The following is a 19,740-nucleotide window of genomic DNA, read 5'->3' on the forward strand; positions in this document are numbered from 1 at the left end:
TCTTCCCTGTTCGTTTGTGCATTGCAGTGTTTTCCATTTTTACTGTACTCCTCTTGTTCCCTTAAACTAAGCTGATCAGTGCCGATTTGAGCTTGATGAGTCTGGAACATACTGCATTGAAAAATTCAAAAGCGTCTGGGGAGCACCAGCATCTTTACTAAGGCTATTCTGCCTGCCATGGATAGAGGCAGCAATATCCATTAGTTAAATCTGTCTTGTATGTCCAACAAAGGTTTTGGGGATTCAAGGCTATCCAACGACTGTGGTCATCAGATGCCTCAATCCCCAGGTATCGAAATGAAGTTAGTTCCCAGGGTATTCCTACCAGCGGAATCAGTTATGTAGTCAGCACACTCAGGCCCCCAATAGGAAATATTGTGAACTTTAACTGTCAACTCTGAGGCCGGACTGCTGTCTGAAAGTATCCAGCTTACTAAGCAGGACATTCGGGGATATTCTTGGGTTGTTTAAGTGTACTAAGACACCGTTGGTATAGAGTGACAGTACATGCCAGCTGTCCCACATTCGTATCGCCCATTCAGTGAGCGGCTCCTGTAACCGGTTTGCTAGGGGTTCACTGGCAAAAGCAAACCGCAGCGGCGACGGGGGGCAGTGCTGTTGAGTGCCTCTGCCCAGCTCCCACTCCACCAAAAACATGTCACTTGTGCGAACCCGTATCAGTCTTGGTATACAAAAATGAGACCATTGCAATCTAGCGCGGTCCAAATCCCGTTGCACTAAGCGTCTCAAACAAGTAGTGTCCTATTTCTGTGCCAAACACTTTTTCTTTGTCTAGTGACACAACTGCCATTTCTTGGTCAACACGCCCAATATCCCCAGGCACACTGGCCAGACGCCTTATGTTTAGTGCTGTTCACCTGCCCGATATAAAACCTTTCTGGTTTGAGTGCACCAGTGACCTAGTTGCGCTCTCTTGAGGTGCATGGGCAATAGGTCGCATAGGAGTTTTATGATTTGTGTTCAGTAGAGACCATGGGCAGTAGGATTTGCATTTGTGTGGTCCTTACCCGTTTTGGAGAGGATAGTGATGGTCACCTCTCTATTGGATTTGGGCAGTTCCCCTATGTCCAGTGCCTGCTGATAGACCTGGAGCAGTTCATCCACTAGCGTACTTGCAAATTTTGATACCATTCTGCCGGCAACCCACCCGGACCTGGTGTCTCTGCCCTGTTATGGGCCCCTCTAAATCAAGTTGTTGCTCACACGTGAGAGTGGCCGGTGTACGCACCTGCAGTACTGCATATGTGCTTCGATCTTGTAGGTGGCAGGGACTTTTGTAAAGTTTCTTATAGTATGCTAAGAATGCATCATTGATGTCCCCTTGGGTATGCACTGTAGCTCCCGTCTCGTCCTTGCTGGCCCTAATGGCCGCTGATGCCCGCTCCTTCCGGAGCAGTCAGGCCAGTGGTCTGCCTGACTTTTCTCCCTCCTATGCAACAATTATCTATATTATGTGTGTTGCAGCTGCACTTTTTCCATTATTTTCTGTGATTAGTGTCCTCAAAGCATGTGTTTATCGCACGGCTGCAGTTGCATTGGCGTTCCATGCTCTAATCTAGTTCTTTTTCGGCCTTTGATATTGGTGTCTCCAGGTCTTTTTTCCTTGTGTATGCTGCGGCCAGTGCCCCGCCCCACCCCATATCACCACTTTCATGGCATTCTATCCCACTCCCTTTGTTCCCGCCGTGTTTGTGTTGTGTTCTAAGTATGAGCAAAACACGTTTCTCATTTCTTGCTTGAACATCATGTCCCTCAGTAGTGAGACCAGGCATCTTCATGTGGACTCCACTTCCCTGAATCCTGAGCACCGCTACTTGAAGTGCGGTGGGAACTGGTCTGAAAGTACTTGGCCTCTGTAAGTAATATTCAGTATATATTCGACATGCGGGCGATCTAACAAGACCTAGTCAATTCTGGTGTAGGTGCTTGTAGTCTGTGCATACTCTAAGAATTCCTGCTGTTGTGATGTTGTTCTTGCCAGATATCAATCATGTTCAGGTCCCTCATGGCCTTTTCGAGTGTTTTTTTCATGCCCTGCTTGTATTTCTTGTTCGGCGGAAGCCTGTCTGCTCCACTGTCCAACACACATTTAAAGTCCCCTGGCCGTAACGTTGCAGCACTGATAAGGGCAGTGCCAAACATGCCAGATCCCTGTAGAAGGATTGATCATCTGTGTTGGGGGAATACAGAGGGTCTCCTTTAGAGTGTCCACGAAGCTGGACATATCGCCGCTCCAACTCGTATGGTGCATTCGGTGCAAGTCCTATCCCCACCCCTCTGGCATGTTTGCTATACCCGGCATGATACAGTATGCCTCTACATTTTTTACGGAGTATGTTTGCCTCACTATGGAGGAGGTGGGTCTTCTGCAGGCAAGCTATTTGCACCCCCTGCCTTCGAATATGCCCCTACCCTCACCTGCTTAGTGTAATTATTCAGCCCCCTCACATTCCAAGTAACTCTGTTAAGCTTGTCAGCCATTTATGCACTTCCTGACACTTCCATACTCCTCTCAGTTCCATAGTGCATGTGTCTTTAGTTAGCCACGGTCCCTCTTTGATGTGTGTGATATGACCGACATAACTGTGAACTGTATCCCGCCCTGGCTCTTTGAGTGGAGCCCAGACAGCCTTGACCGATGTTATTTCTCCCCCATGCATTGCATTCAATCAGTACTATGGTAGGGAAACATACCGGTCTCTTATCTCATACAATACTTGCTTTCACTGTCCCAGTGCATGCAGGGCCCTGCCACATGGTGGGGGGGGAGCTCCCACCAGTTAAGTCTCTTCACAGTCTTTCCCTGGAGGAGGCATGGGCGGATACCCCACTCCCTTCCCATACAGCCCAATACCTCTCTCCATCCACCCTTCATTGCAGCAGTTCGCTTCAGGTCATCAAACTTGCCCTTCCCTGCTTCTCCTCAGTGTGCCCCTGCCTTTCATTGCTGCAGTACCTCTATCCTGGTCAATGGGAAGACAGTGACTCCAACCAGCCCCATGTTTGGTGCAGCTCTAAGAAGTGTGATTTAGCGCCATGTGGCATTTTGAGCCTCGCAGGATAGAACATCTTGTATTTCTGTAGTAGGGGATCTCTGTGTATAGTCATAATCTAGTGAATAGTCCCGCCCATGTGCGTGAACCCCGGAGCAATAAAAAATAATCTCTAAAAGGTGACAAATCATGCAGACCTGCATACACCTTTAAGAGAGAATTTAATTTAAAGACAGATAATGCAGCATATACCCACAGGCTACACTGTCCAGTACTTCAACTAGAATTCCACCAACATCCACAAACAGCACTGCCTGTCTAGTTTTTCTCCCCAAAGGAAAAAACCCTGCCTCTACCAGCAAAAGCCTCTGGAATGATAGAGAGGAAGGAGTGGACAGACAAGCCCCATTGGCTGCCATTATGTGGCTTAAAACAGGATACTGTGCCTTTAAGAAAACTTTCCAGGTTTCCAGAACTTTCCCCAGTATCCCAGAATGCCCAGCAGGTCCCATTTACTTTCAGTTCTTTTTTCCGGCTCCTGCTAGCAGGACCCTGGAGCATTGAGCTCTCCCCTTTTCAAGGGTTTTTTGGAGATTTTGTCAATTTTTGTCACTTTTTCAAGTGCTTAGTAGCTGTTACTGTCAACATGCCTGGCTTGTTCGACAAGTGCCCGGAATGTGGTAGAAAGAAGGCTAAAACTGATCCACACGAGGTGTGTATAGGTTGCCTTCCCCAGTCCCACGTGCCTGAAGACTGTGAAATCTGCCACTCGTTCTCAGCCAGGACCCTGAGGGACAGAATGAAAATCAGGCTTCAAGTTCTGGAGGAGAGAAGACTGAAGGCACCAGGTGGGTCTGGAGGGGCTGATTTGGCCCATTCTGAGGCCTCTGGGGGGCTCCCCAGGGGCAGGAAGACCAGTAAGCGCTCCCACTCCCCGTCGACGTCGAGGGCGTCGACGGCGACGTCTAGGAGGATGACCACCATCTGTTCGCCGTCTCCCCAGGGCTCTGGGGAGAAGCGGCGTCGACGATCGACGTCGAGGGACCTGAATAGGCCGCCGTCTACTACATCGGCATCGTCGGCGACGACGCCGTCTACGGTGCCGTCCAGCGGTCGGCGTCGAGATCGGACCCGGCGTCGGCGCTCGCCGTCGAGGGGAGATCGCCGTTCGCCGTCGATGAAGAGGAGACGGTCGACGTCGCCGCCGAAGAGGAGATCGACGTCGAGACGCTCGAGGTCAAGGAGATCGCCGTCGAGGCACAGGTCGCCGTCGAGGCACAGGTCGACGTCGAGGCGACGGTCGACGTCGAGGCGAAGGTCGACGTCGAGGAGAAGATCGACGTCGAGGAGAAGATCGACGTCGAGGAGAAGATCGACGTCGAGGAAGAGAGTCGCCGGGATCGGTGTACTCTGTGGTGTATACGCCTCCTCGGATGCCTCCGTCACCGCCTCCTCTCCTACCTCCTCTGACTCCGCCTCCGCCAACGCCGCCGCCTCCACCTCCACCACCGCCACCTCCACCGCCTCCACAGCCGCGGACACTGCCTCCGCCGCCCCCACCTCGGTCGCTGCCACGCACTCCGGTGGGGCCGCCGGGGGCTCCCCCGCGGTCGGTTTCCCTTCCGAGGTACCCGACTCCGCCGCAGGGGACTCCGAAGCCACGACGCCCGCGGTCGCCGGGACCGGCTAGACCGGCGGACAGACCGAAGCCGAAGAGGTCGCGCTCCCGCTCTCTCAGAAGGAGAAGATCACGGAGCCGTGGACGGTCATCGTCGGACTCAGGACGACGCCGTAGGAGGCACAGGTCCAGGTTGCACAAGCGCTCCTCGACCAGAGACTTTTCCCCGACGCTGTCGGACTCGCCAGGGACTAGGGTGTCTCCGGTGGACGATTTGGTCTCTTTCCAAGAGGTGCTGTTGAGAGGGGCAGCGAAGTTGGGTATCACGGTGACGGTTCCAACACCCACGACGTCCGTGATAGTCGAGACACTTCATAAGAAACATCTGTCTCGCCCTCTACTGCCTCTTGTACCAGGACTGGTGGAACCCGCGTTGGAGCTGTTCCTCACTCCCGCGGTGACGAAGGCCGCCCCCTCCAGGCTCATGAAAAAGTATAGGGCCCCGGAGTCGGACCATACCTTTTTGAGAGTGGACCCGAAGCCGGATTCGGTCATCGTGACGGCGGCGAGGAAACAACATGCGACCGCCCCTTCATCGACGGTCCCGCCTGACAAGGAAAGCCACTGGCTGGACTCTGCGGGCAGGAAGGTGTGTCGGACCGCCGCCACCACCATGAAGGCGGCGAGTGCAGGGGCTTTGTTGGGCCGTTACGACCGGGCCCTGTGGGAGTCCCTGCAGCAGTATGCGGACCTGCTGCAGGGAGGACTTCTTGGAGACAGTGCGCGAAGGCATGCTGGTTTATAATCAGGTGATCGGCGCAGCGGCGGATGTATCCTTGTTGGCCGCCCACGCCTACTGTCATGGCGTCCACCAGAGGCGGCATTCGTGGCTGCGCCTGACGTCTCTCAAGCCAGAGGCGCAGCAAAGAGTGGCCAACCTGCCCTTCTCGGGGGAAACCCTGTTCGGGAAACATGCGGATGATGAGATGGCCCGCATGAAGGCGGAGGCGGAAACCCTGATGGCCGTCGGGTTGGAGAAGGCCGAGAAGAAGAAGCGCCCGTTCCAGAGGCGGTCCGGGTCTTCGGGCAGAGGGCGTGGGCAGGGTTCGGGACAGCAGCAGCAACAACAGCAGCAGTTCCGCAAGCCCTTCCAGAAGCGCCAGAGGGGTAGAGGAGGCCAGCAGGCTACTACCACTACCAAGGGCCCGGCCGGGTCTCGGCCCTGAGCGGCTACTTCCCCCTCAACCGTTACCCACTCCAGTGGGGGGAAGCATTCAATTTTTTCCGGCAGAGTGGAGAAAAATTACTCAGGACAAGTGAATATTGTTTGCAATGGATACAGTCTTCGGTTTATCAGCCCGCCTCCAGCGATTCCGCCGGTCAGCTCTCGATTCCAGCTGAGAGAGCTCCAGGCGGAGGCAGACATCTTGTTGAGAAAAAAGGCGGTAGAAGAGGTGCCTCTGCCTCAAAGGGGAAGAGGTCTGTACTCTCGGTTCTTCCTCGTTCGCAAGAAGGACAAGAACAAGTTCAGGCCCATTCTGGATTTGCGACAGGCAAACAAATGGATTCGCAGAGAGAAGTTTTGCATGCTATCGTTGCACCAGATTTACCCTCAGCTGCAACGGGGAGACTGGCTCTGTGCCATAGATCTACAGGATGCGTACTTCCATGTGCCCATAGCAAGGAAGCACAGGAAGTTCCTGCGATTCCAAGTTGGCGCCAATCACTATCAATACACAGTACTGCCATTCGGGCTAAAGTCTGCTCCCAGGACCTTCTCGAAGTGCATGGCGGTGGTGGCGGCACACCTGCGGAGGAACAAGGTGTTTGTCTACCCGTATCTGGACGATTGGCTGATCAAGGCTTCATCCTTCTCGGAAGCACAAGATCACTTCCGATGGACGTGCGCTCTCTTACACAAGCTGGGGTTACACGTCAACATGTCCAAATCGGTCACGACTCCGGTCCAGTGCATACAGTACCTGGGGGCCTCCATCGATACGCGGTCAGCAAGCGTGTCTCCTTCGGAGGAGAGACGGTTATCACTCCTTCGGAAGGCTCAGGACCTCAGGACTGCTCCATCGACGACAGTGAGGAAGGTGTCTTCTCTACTGGGATCGATGGCCTCCTGTATCTTCCTCACGCCTCACGCACGGCTACACATGAGACCACTGCAGGAGTGCTTGGAGGATCAGTGGGATCAGAGGACAGGCTCTTGGGACGACAAGATACGACTGTCGCTGCATGCTCTTCAGTCTCTGAAGTGGTGGTGTTCGGCGGAAAACCTCCTCAAGGGGGTTCCCTTCCACAAGGACATTCCCACGACGAGTGTAGTGACGGATGCTTCTCTCCAGGGCTGGGGAGCGCATTCCGGGGACTTGCAGATTGAAGGAAAGTGGTCTCCTTTGGAATCGACGTACCACATCAATTTCCTGGAACTCAGATCTGTCTTCCTGGCACTGAAGGCCTTCCTTCCGTCCTTCCAGACCAACTCGCTGCTGATACAGACGGACAATACAACCACGATGTATTACCTCAACAAGCAGGGGGGGTCGAGATCGCGCACTCTGTCGCAGGAGGCGCAGGCGATCTGGCGCTGGCTGCTGGCCCGAGGACTGACTATTACGGCCACGCATCTGCCAGGGGTGCAGAATGCTCAGGCGGACGCCTTGAGCAGGCTGCTTCAGGAAAACCACGAATGGGTCACAAACGACGAAGTACTAGGAGAAGTCTTCGCAAGGTGGGGGACTCCAGACGTAGATCTGTTCGCCACCGCCGAAAACAGCAAATGCCGAGACTTCGCACCCAGGTACTACCAGCGGGGGACGCTGGGGAATGCGCTATGGATCGATTGGTCGAATAGCTTTCTGTACGCTTTTCCACCCATTCCCCTGATTCCGGCGGTGCTCATCAAGCTGTCCCAGTCCAGGGCGCGGATGATCCTGATCGCCCCGGAGTGGCCCAGGCAGTGGTGGTTCACGGACCTTTTTCACCGGTCTCTCCTTCCTCACATGCGGTTGCCGTGCAGGCCGGACCTTCTCCCGAAGTTCGGGGGGCGGATGGTGCACCCCAACCTCTCGTCTTTGAGTTTGGCGGCATGGCTCCTGAAATAGTGCAATATGGCCATCTGAATCTACCAGACGATTGTATGGACATTCTGAAGGAGTCTAAGCGACCTTCCACTAGGACATCCTATGCTTACAAGTGGAAGAGGTTCTGTATCTGGTGTAAGTCCAAGAACTTTGATCCGACAACATGTAAGGAAGATGTCATCCTTCCATACCTTTTACATCTGGCGCAGTCTGGCCTTAATTTCCATTCCATTAAGGTTCATCTGGCTGCTTTGACTGCTTACAGGAAATGCCCTTCACAGACTTCCTTCTTTCAGATCCCTGTGGTCAAGGATTTTTTGGAAGGCTTGAAGAAAGTGTTTCCTCCCGTCAGACTTCCCTCGCCTTCCTGGGACTTGAATGTGGTGCTGTCCAGACTGATGAAGGAGCCTTTTGAACCCATTCACAAGGCTTCATTGCAGCACCTATCCTGGAAGGCGGCGTTCCTAGTGGCCATTACATCGGCCCGCAGGGTGAGTGAACTTCAGGCATTATGTTGTCAAGAACCTTATACTGTATTTCATGCTGCTAAGGTTGTGATGCGTATTCACCCTAAATTTCTTCCTAAGGTTATCTCTGATTTTCACGTCAACCAGACCATAACTTTACCTACGTTCTTTCAGAATCCCTCTTCGCCAGCGGAAAGGTCTCTCCATTTCCTGGATGTTCGGAGGGTGTTGAAATTTTATCTGGATAAGACCAAGGATATTCGTAGGTCTGACCAATTGTTTGTTAATTATGGCTCAGTCAGGACTGGTCTTGCGACCTCTAAGCAGTCCATTTCTCGGTGGATTGTGTCCTGCATACAATTGTGTTATCAAAAGGCTAATAAGACCTTAGGGGGTAAACCTAAGGCTCATTCCACCAGGGGCAAAGCTGCCACGACGGCTTTGCTGCGTAATGTTCCGATTGCGGAAATCTGCAAGGCGGCCACTTGGAAGTCGGTCCATACCTTTGCTGCGCATTACTGTCTGGACACGGATGCCAGGGCAGATGCTCAGGTTGGGCAGGCTTCGCTGCGAAATTTGTTCGCACAGTAGTGGTAGTGTCTTGTGTGTTCTCCACCGCTTTTGTTGTGTGGGGATGGGCTTGCCATTCTATTCACTAGATTATGACTATACACAGAGATCCCCTACTACAGAAGGAGTAGTTTCTTTTCTGTAACTTCAGTTCTGTAGTAGGGGTATCTCTGTTATAGTCATAAGCGCCCGCCCTCCTCCCCGGTGGAGAGATACTTATTCATAGGTAGAATGCTACAGGTCTGGCATGCTACGCCTTCAAAAAGAACTGAAAGTAAATGGGACCTGCTGGGCATTCTCGGATACTGGGGAAAGTTCTGGAAACCTGGAAAGTTTTCTTAAAGGCACAGTATCCTGTTTTAAGCCACATAATGGCAGCCTATGGGGCTTGTCTGTCCACTCCTTCCTCTCTATCATTCCAGAGGCTTTTGCTGGTAGAGGCAGGGTTTTTTCCTTGGGGAGAAAAACTAGACAGGCAGTGCTGTTTGTGGATGTTGGTGGAATTCTAGTTGAAGTACTGGACAGTGTAGCCTGTGGGTATAGGCTGCATTATCTGTCTTTAAATTAAATTCTCTCTTAAAGGTGTATGCAGGTCTGCATGATTTGTCACCTTTTAGAGATTATTTTTTATTGCTCCGGGGTCCACGCACATGGGCGGGACTATTCACTAGATTATGACTATAACAGAGATACCCCTACTACAGAACTGGAGTTACAGAAAAGAAACTACTCCTTCATACTCATGTGTCTTCACTGCCTCGAAGGATCAGCACTGTTTTTGTACCTGGAGTGTAGAGTCGGGTAACAATCTCACTTGTGCATCTCTGATGCGCAGTTCATTGCGCTTTTGCGCCTTCTGCAGCAGAACATCTCTATCCCTGTAGTTGAGAAGTTGGAATATAATGGTCTGGGGCGACGACTGACGAAGGAGGGGGTAGTACTGGTGAGCACTGTTCCCTGTAAGGAGCGCGCATGCCCGTCACACTCCTATCTCGCCTAGAGCGCGCAGTGGGGTGTGTGAAGAGCGCACAGCGGCAGGTAAATTCAGCAGCAAGTGCCTCTTGAACTTGCTGTATTTCTTTTGTCAAAAGGGCACGGCAGCGGGCAGATTGTATACCCTTGTAAAAGTATTCATGTTAAACGCAGCACCCATAATGCTCTGAAATTAACATGATTACTTTCACAAAGTCACACAATCTGCCCCTGAGGTGTGCGCCTTTTTACCAAAAGAAATTCAGCAATGCCACTCCACCTAGGTGAGAGATTGACTAGGTTTGCACTTTAAATACGGGCGAGGATGCCTCTCTCAGCGTTGAGTTTTTTTTGCATGTAAACATTCTCTCGGATAAATAATCATTCTCTTTTCATTCTGTATACCACACTCAAGCCATAAATACGTTTTTCACCCTTCTCTACAGCTTTCCATTCGGGTTCAACACTTCATTCCACTCTCTTCCCAGTGCAGCTTGCATTCTTCCTCCTGAACCCCTGCTCTATTTTCCACATAGTCGTCCTTTCTATGCCTTCTCTAGCAAGTTTGCTTATGGTAGGACTGGCCTGGTTTTGCACCAACGGCTGGACTGATAGTTCAATATGTGAGACATTTTATCGGACTGTTTGTGGACTGGTTTTCTGGTTCTGGTGGGCCACGTTTTACTGTTGCTTTTCCAGTTAGTACCACAAAAATTGCATGCAGCAAGCAAAAATGAATGCTGATCCCATACCTATACAAATGGCTATACAAGCTAAAAACTGCCTGATTTACAACTGTGGGCCAAGTTTTTAGCTGGCTGATTAACGGGGCCACTTTCATTTTACTGACTGGGCCTATTTTCTGTATAAGTTCGACCCTGCGTCCACTCTACAAACTGTGTATCCTCCAGACACTTGGTCTCCATTCTCTGCATGCGCTCTCTACTCACCACATACACTCTCAACCCACATTTTGTGCCCTATTCAGTGCCGTTGTCAACCCCCTGCTTTAGCAGATGCAGCTCAGATGGGGTTTTTGATGGGGCTCTTTTGTCTGCAACTCGGCAGGTGAAAGGTGGGAAGGTGAATGGATGAGTAAAGTGGCGGACGGGTGGGAGTGAAATGGTGGACGGGTGAGAGTGAAGGGGAGCATGGATAGGTGAAAAAGTGAAAGGATGGATTTAAGAATGGAGGAGTGAAAGGGAGGAAGGATGGATGAATGGACTGGCAGATTTGTGAAAGGATGGATGGCTAGGTTGAAAGAATGGATGTATGGATGAGAACAGGAGGATAGATGGATGTTAGAGTGGATGAGTGAGAGAATAGATGTATGCATGGATGAATGAGTGAAATGATGGCTGTAAGGATGGATGAGTGAAAGGGAGGAAGGATGGATGAGTGAAAGGGAGGACGGATGGATGAGCGAAAGGGTGGATGGCTGGATGGATGATGAGAGAAAGGATGGATGAGTGAGTGAAAGCATGCCTCTGAGTTAAACGATAAATGGATGGATCAATGAGTGCATGTATGAATGGACTGTGTGAAAGAGTGCATTGGTGGATGTGTGGATGAGTGAAAAAATGGATGGATAAGTGAAAGGGAGAATATATGGATGACTGGATGAAAGGATGGATATGTGAAAAGGGTGGATGAATGAGTGAGCGAAAGAATGAATGAGTACAAGTGTAAATGGACGAGTGGATCGAAGGGTGAGTGGATGAGTCAAGGGACAGATGGCTGAACAAAAGGGTGGATCGATGGATGAGTGAAAGGGATGATGGATTGATGTGAGTGAAGAAGTGGACGGATAAATGCATGGATGAATGAGTGAAAGAATGGAGGTAAGGATGGATGAGTAAAGGAAAAATGAATGGATGAGTAAAAGGGTTGATGGCTGGATAGATGAGTGAAATGGTAGATGGCTGGATGAATGATGGATGGATGAGTGAAAGAATAAATGGAAGACTGAGTGGATGGATGAGTGAATGAATGGATGAATGAAAAGATGTATGTATGCATGGATAAGTGAAAGAATGGATGGATGAGTGATAGGGAGGGTAGATAGCTGTCTGGATTAAAGGGTAGATGGATGGATGACTGAAAGGATGAATGGATGGATCAATGAGTGCATGTATGAATGGACTGTGTGAAAGAGTGCATTGGTGGATGTGTGGATGAGTGAAACAATGGATGGATAAGTGAAAGGGAGAATATATGGATGACTGGATGAAAGGATGGATATGTGAAAAGGGTGGATGAATGAGTGAGCGAAAGAATGAATGAGTACAAGTGTAAATGGACGAGTGGATCGAAGGGTGAGTGGATGAGTCAAGGGACAGATGGCTGAACAAAAGGGTGGATCGATGGATGAGTGAAAGGGATGATGGATTGATGTGAGTGAAGAAGTGGATGGATAAATGCATGGATGAATGAGTGAAAGAATGGAGGTAAGGATGGATGAGTAAAGGAAAAATGGATGGATGAGTAAAAGGGTTGATGGCTGGATAGATGAGTGAAATGGTAGATGGCTGGATGAAGGATGGATGGATGAGTGAAAGAATAAATGGAAGACTGAGTGGATGGATGAGTGAATGAATGGATGAATGAAAAGATGTATGTATGCATGGATAAGTGAAAGAATGGATGGATGAGTGATAGGGAGGGTAGTTAGCTGTCTGGATTAAAGGGTAGATGGATGGATGACTGAAAGGATGAATGGATGGATAAATGAGTGAAAGGATGAATGGGTGGCTGAGAGATAGGATGAATGGATGAGTGAAAGGGTAAATGGATAGATGAGAGGATAGATGGGTCAAAGGGTGGATAGATGGGTGAAACAATGAATGACTGAGTGGGAGGATGGATGGAGAGAAAGGATGGATAGATGAGTAAAAGGGTGGATGGAAGCGTGAGAGGATGGATGGATGGATGGATGGATGATTGGATGGATTAATGGAAGGATCGATAAATGAAAGGGGGGATGGCAAGTGAAAGGATTGATGACCTAGTGAAAGGATAGATATGTTTGTTAGATAGGATTGAAGATGGATGAATAGATTTGCATGTGGATGGGTGGATGGATGGATGGACGGAATGGTGAAGGACTGAATATTGGATGAAAGACTGAATGGAAGACTAATGTAAAGGTGAAATGGTGATTATCAGCGAGTCGATGGAAGAATGAGTGGATGAATGGATAGATGCTTGGATGCAAGAGAATAGCGAGCCCTTTTGGGTAGGGTCCGTTGACTTGCCTCACTTGCTTGGTGTCATTATAGTTTTGGTTCGAAATGGGGGTATTTTAATTTTCTGGCTACTTCTTGCCTATACTCTATATAATTCCACTTTCTAACCTTTTATCCACCTTCTCCCCTCACCAAATCCAATCTCTATAATGTACATTGTTGTTCACATCAGGCATCTTCTCTATACTGCACATGTGCTCTCCACCTCTATAAGGCATATTTGTCACTGCACACTCACGGTCGGGTTCCTGGCGCACATTGCTGGTAAGTGTGTGGGGGGAGTATCCTGTCAGCACGCTCTATTGAGAAAAATTTGGAGAGTCCTCCTGGTTTAAACTCCTTTGTTATCCACTGTTCTAAATACAGTTCCAGGCATTTTCCTTCGATCCTCTCAGGAAGACCCACCAGGCGGACATTGTTCCTGCAGGAACACCCCTCAGCGTCCTCCACCCACATCTCTAGGGCAGTCATCTGTCTAAGCAGACTATCCACATCCTAAGTATGCCTGTCACCATCCTCCAATCTGGAGGATTGACTCACCAAGGCATCCTCCTATCAGCAAGCAAGCCAACACTGTTACCTAACTGTCATGACTCTCTACTAGGTCTGCATGTGAATCATAAGTCCATCGGAACACCTATTTGTTACCTGGGTACAATTATAGAGATACTGCACACAAAAGTGTGTCCTTCGAAGTAGAGCCGAATATCTGTCCTTCAGAAATGTTGCATTCTGAAGAAGCATTCCATCCAATAGTGAGACATTGTGCATCTTCCTAGTCACGCATGCACGTTTCTTCATGTATCCTCTCCACCAATGCATGGAACATCAATGGGATCCGACTTCTGGAAGATGGGAAGACAATGTTTCTGACTATTCATGCAAAACAATCGCTCCCATGGTGATGCCGCTCAGAGAATCTCCTCAAATGGATGAATTTCCACCAAGAAATTCCGGCCCAAACCATAGTGGCTGATGCCTCCTTGACAGGCTGGGGTGCTCATATGGACCATCTAAAGATTCAAGGCCTGTGGTGTCTCACAGAACAGTCTTGCCACATCAACCTTCTGGAACTGAGGGCAGTACATCTAGATCTGAAAGCTTTCCTCCCATCATTCAGAACAGACGCTCTCCTTATTCAGACGGACAATGCAACCATGCATAATTTGAACAAGCAGAGAGGGACGAGAGCCAGACCTCTGTTCCTATAAGCTCAAATCATCTGGAAGTGGCTCCTCTTCAAGGATCTCTAGATTATAGCAGTCAATCTTCGGGCAAGCCAGAATGCTGAGACACACACGCTCAGCAGTCATTCAAGAAAATCGTAAGTAGATTTTAAACCACAATGTTCACAACTTCTCAGATTGAGGGTTTCCCCAAATAGATGTTTTCGCAGACGGAGAAAACCAGAAATGCCCAGGCTTTGCATTGAGGTTCTATCAACCGGGCACACAAGGGAATGCCCTATAGATCAATTTGGACTGGCAAATTTCTTTATGCCTTTCCTCCATTTCCCCTCCCACAGTGAACATCAAGTTCTCACACTCAAAAGCCAGGATGATTCTCATTGCTCCGCAGCGGCCTCAACAGTGGTGGTAGATGGATCTACTTCAACTCTGTATCCACACAAGAAGCTGCCTCACAGACTGGATCTTCAGAAGTTCGGAGGCCAAATTCAACATTCCAACCTTCCCTCTCTGAACTTGGCTGCATGGCTCCTGCCCACCTAAACCTCCCTGATGAATGCCTGGATGTGATAAGAGAAGCCAAGATACCTTTGATTAGGACTTCCTAATCCTTGCAAGTGGATGAGGTTCTGCATCTGGTGTCCTCGGAACAATGTCAATCTGCTTACTTCTCTGGAAGAGACTGTTCATCCATATCATCTCCATCTCGCTAAAGCTAAATTGAATTTCTCCTCAATTTGAGTACATCTCTTAGCTATCACAGCTTATTGAAAATGTCCTTCACAAACATCCTCTTTCACAATGCCTGTTTAAGATTTTCTGGAAGACATTAATAAGATATATCCTCTCTTCCAGAGACCTACTCCTCTTTGTGAGGTAGATATGGTCTTCTCTTGCCTGATGGGCTCACTTTTCAAACCCATTGATAAGGCTAATCTCCACCTCTCTTGAAAGGCTTCAATCTTGATAGCCATTACTTCAGTTCGCAAAGTTGGCAAAATACCGCTCTCTGTTCACATGAACCTTACACAGTATTCCATAGCAACTGGGTAGTGAGGAGGACCCATCCTAAATTCCTCCCTGAGGTAGTCCCAGATTTCTGTGTCAATCAGACTATTACTTTACCTACATTCTTTCAAAACCCCTAATCTCCTGCAGAGAGAGATCTCCACACTCTCGATGTTGGGAGCGTTTAAGTTCTTTCTAGATGGGACAAAATCTTCAAAGCATACCTTTGCAAACTATAGTCCTCTACAGACAGGATAAGCTGCTCCCAAACATTCCTTGTTTAGATGGATTATCTCCTCCATAATCCTTTATCAAATAGCAATTAAACCCGATCCGGTAAACCTAGGGACCACTCGACCAGGTGTAAGTCAGCTACTTCTGCTTTGCCTAGAAACATCCCAATTACTGAGATATGCAAGGCTGCAACCTGGAGATCAGTTCACACCTTTACGAGACACCATTGTCTTGAATCGGATACTAAGGCTGATGCCCAAGAGGGGCAAGGATCTCTAAACTATGTTTGCCTAATTTTACTTCTCATTTTTATCTGTTCCTTTGAGGAATCTTAGAGGGATAATCTTGCAAATCGGTTCAGTGTGTTTGATTATCAGTGTAGATCCACCGAAATAAGGAATGGTTTCTTAACTGTAATCCTAGTTCATTCTCAGGGGAATCTCTATTGAATTCATAAGCAAACCCACTCCTCCCCGACGGAAGAGATAATTCATGTATACCACTAATCTACTGATTCGCTCGTCCAAAAGAACTGAGTAAACTGCCACCTGCAGGGTACGATGGTGCACAAAGTCAGAAGGCCATTAACGGTGCAGTGTCCTATTTACATTCCTTTAATGCTGCAGCCTATACAGGCTACTTTTGCTATGTATTATTCCTTAGTTTACTTCAAAAAGAGGTGAAAAGTGTTTGTAAAGGATGTTATTAAAGATCACTTTTCATTTTTGTTTAAGTGATTTTTAAGTGTATGACACATTTTCCTCCCAAATTCTAAAGTATTTTCATAAACATTGGCAGTATAGCCTGTTTTTAAAGATGCAAAATTGAACAAGTCAAAATACCTGCAACATTTGTTTCCTGACCTTTCCGAAGTAAGGTGAAGTAGATGCAGCTTTCAAAGAACTGCTCCTGGATCTCTGCCCTTGGGCAGGACTATTCAGTGCTTATAATTTCAATTGAGATTCCTCTGAGAGAGAACTAAGATCACAGGTAAGAAACCATTCCTTCAGAACTTCAGAGTTAAGGTCTCATGGGACGTGCACTCTGAGCAACACTTGCCCACCATTGTAATGTGCCAGTTGGATTCCTTTCTGACCGCCTCATTTTGATGGAAGCTGTGGGAAAGGAACCCGACCGGTCATTCTGGCTGGCTTCTGACGGGCTCGGAGAGCCTGACCGCCAACCGGAATTCTCAAGTAATCTCAAGGGCGGGCCTTACCGCCCTTGAGATTACGTTGACTTTTTCCGACATGGTTTCCATGCCGATCTGTCTGACATGAAAACCATGTCGGAAACTGTCTTTGGGGCCCCCACCAGTGCCCCCTTCGGTGAACGGCCTCCGGTTGGAGGCCAAGGGGGTCCTTATGGTGCCCCCCCTGTTGATCCCTGCACCTTGTGGCAGGCACCTTGAGGTGCCTGCCAAGGGGTGCAGGGATGAACCGCACCTTCCATCTTACTATGGGAGCATGCATTACAGCCGGCTTACAGTCGGAATGCATGATCCCATAGTAAAATGTAGGAATGCGAGAGTCGCATTCTAATGAAGCAGTCGGGACTGCCGACTGGGTGTTGGTCTGTCGGTCCCATGACCGATGCAGTGTCAGACGGAAGTGATTCCGCCCGAAAATCGTCATGAGGCCCTTAATGTTTTTTAAGATGGTAATGAATGTGTTTTTGGTATTATTGGTGTTTTGAAGAATTTTGATTACCCAGTTTATGAAGAGAATTGGAGAAAAATGGAGGTTGAGCATTGAGAGTTTAAGACTGTTAGAAAAATGTGTTTTGAATGTACTGCCAGCAACGTGGAAATTGTCTTAAGAGTTAAAGCCTTGGAGCAGAGATATGTTAACCGTGGAAGACAAACTGAGACTGGATAGAACTGTTATTCTTATTGGATTTTAAGGTGGGTAGGCTGGCATGTAAAGGAAGTTTTCTACTCACGTCATCCCCCCCCCCCCTCCCCCCACCAAATAAAATACACTTTTTTTATTGGTGGTCAGGTTTAGAAAACTGTGTGCCATTTAATCTGGTTTATTCATGAGTTTCTTGTCAATGTGCTCAAAGACATTTGTTATTGAGAAAATCCCTATTAAATCCAGGTCCATGGGGAAAAAATGTATATCCTGCTTGTTTTTTTATGAAGGAACTAACTTTCTTCTGGTGGCCATTGCTTATCCGTGGATTTCTTAGCAATTCACTGTCTCAACCCAAGGACAAGCCCGTAATTAACTTTCTGAAGCATTGTTTTGCTTTTGAAAGTTAGCATTAAAAAAATCCCTTGTTTCTGATAATTGCATTCAGGTTTAGTCAAGTGGCATCATTTTTAGTAGGGACGAAGCCCCATACAGTACCTCTCTATAGTATTCCTGTAAATGGAATAGTTGAGGGAGCGAACAGGATTTTTTTAAAAAGAGTATACAATTATTGGTTAATTCCAGTCTAGTGCAGTTTTTCGTCTGCTACACTTTTGAGTTGTTTTGTTGTAGCTCACAGTTTACTGAGAAGAGCCCAATTTGTTATTTTTGCCATCTGTTCCCAACGAATTAAAGGTATTTTTTTTCCTACTTCAGCCTAGAGGTCCGATTTGAGTAAATTAACTTTTGGCATGGATTTACAGTAGAAAAGTTTATCCTTGATCTAGACTAGAAAAGCTCACCATCTTCCATGAATCTGCAAAAAAAAAAGTGTATAAAAACACAAGAGAGCATTGTTACCATAATTATGTTTCTTTAAATGGTAGTCATGTTTGCACAAAGAATACATCTAAGTAAATTTAGTCTGTTGAGTAATTTATTAGGCATCACTTGTGCCTGATAAAGTGTATTTGACTACAATTATGCACGAGGTATTGTTACATTAATAGTTGGGCGTTTTTCAAGCTTGTGAATAAATGGCCGAATACTGCCACCAAAAAGGTTGATTTCACTCATTTTATTTGAGAGAAATGATAATCACCTTGATAAATGTTTATGACCCTTATTTTTAGCACTGATGTTCGTTGTTTGTATTTGTATTTTGTGCTATAATTTCCTTTACAAATACGAGTAATATGGATTTTATTTTGCAGCCATATGTTCAGCTAGCAGAAGATGATAAGATTCGTTATGAGAACGAGATGAAATCTTGGGAAGAACAGATGATTGAGGTTGGACGGGAAGATCTAATTCGATTTAAAAAAAGGAAAATGTTGAAAAAGCCGAGGGCTGCAAGAAGACAAAAGACAACTGAAAAACGTGCAACTAAAACGTCAAACACAAGCGAGCCTCACAGCTCTAGCGCATCCTCTGCTAAAACTGACAAAAACTTAAGAACTATCAAATCTGAAGAATAAATCCCTCCACGGGTGCAGTTTTCCTCCTGGCTCCTGTAAGACCTGTTGGTTGACAATAAACCTAAGAATACCTTTGTCAACAAAGTCATCAAATAATGGCATGTGTGGCGAAAAAAGCAGTATGCAAAGAAGCGACAATTGCAGCGGGCCTCACCAAGATAATGTTGCATATGTTGATCAAAGAGCACTTGCTTTGTGCAGCATGTCTGCAGCTTGTGAAGAGCAAACTATTCCAACATGGTTTGCAATTAAATACCTATTTATGGGTATCTCCGCATAAATGTTCAGTTCTAAAAAAAATTCCATTTATCTGGTTGGAGATTTTGAACTGAAATGAAGATTAAGTTTTCCCCTAGCATTAGCAATACACGTTTTGCTCTTCAACCATCGTGCAAAGTCACTCAATCATTGATATTACTTTAGAGCTATTGTTTTGTAAAATTAGAACATAATGTACAAATAATTGTATTTGTAAAAATTCCAGCGTCAAAATAATACTTTTTAGATACCGAAGGACGGGCTTGATTTTTAGACACTGGTTTACAAAATATTCATCTATATAATACGGCATGCATGAAAAATAACGTGGCATGTTCCTTTTTGGTATTTGAAAACACAAATTCCTCATGATCAACAGACAGCACACATGGGCGGATCTTTTTAGCAGAGAATTTCACCACAGAATAAAGGCACAAGAAGTAGGTGCGCTTATTCATTTTCTTAGCAAGACTTTTTAGGTTCAGCAATTGCAAACCAAAAGCCAGGATAGCTTCGATTTTTACAAAAGCCTTGGCCGTTATCTATTTTGTGCAATCCCTGCGTGTTTCGGTCACATTAGTATAAAGGATAGGCTGTACCTTGAAAATTGAGATTAAGATGTGGCTGGTATCAGAGTAAGTCACAATAAGTACATAAAATGGAGTAAAGACTACACAGACAGTCATCTCATTGCAGTATGCTAGATCAGACTAGCCAGGCTTAAAATTGTGTTTAATTTTTTTT

At 47.4% G+C, this 19,740-nt stretch overlaps 1 protein-coding gene across 1 annotated transcript in view; it reads left to right on the forward strand.

The window, feature by feature from the left end:
- TFAM (transcription factor A, mitochondrial) overlaps positions 1 to 19,248 on the forward strand; it is a 277,871-nt gene extending 258,623 nt beyond the window's left edge. The window contains exon 7 of the mRNA XM_085605807.1: positions 18,475 to 19,248. Within this exon, the coding sequence (XP_085461933.1) occupies positions 18,475 to 18,738 (264 nt within the window). The 3' untranslated portion in view covers positions 18,739 to 19,248. The remainder of the gene's footprint in view (positions 1 to 18,474) is intronic.
- The last annotated feature ends 492 nt before the right edge of the window (positions 19,249 to 19,740 follow it).

The sequence above is a fragment of the Triturus cristatus genome, chromosome 1_2, assembly GCF_964204655.1.
Source record: "Triturus cristatus chromosome 1_2, aTriCri1.1, whole genome shotgun sequence".
Taxonomy (NCBI): Eukaryota; Metazoa; Chordata; class Amphibia; order Caudata; family Salamandridae; genus Triturus; species Triturus cristatus.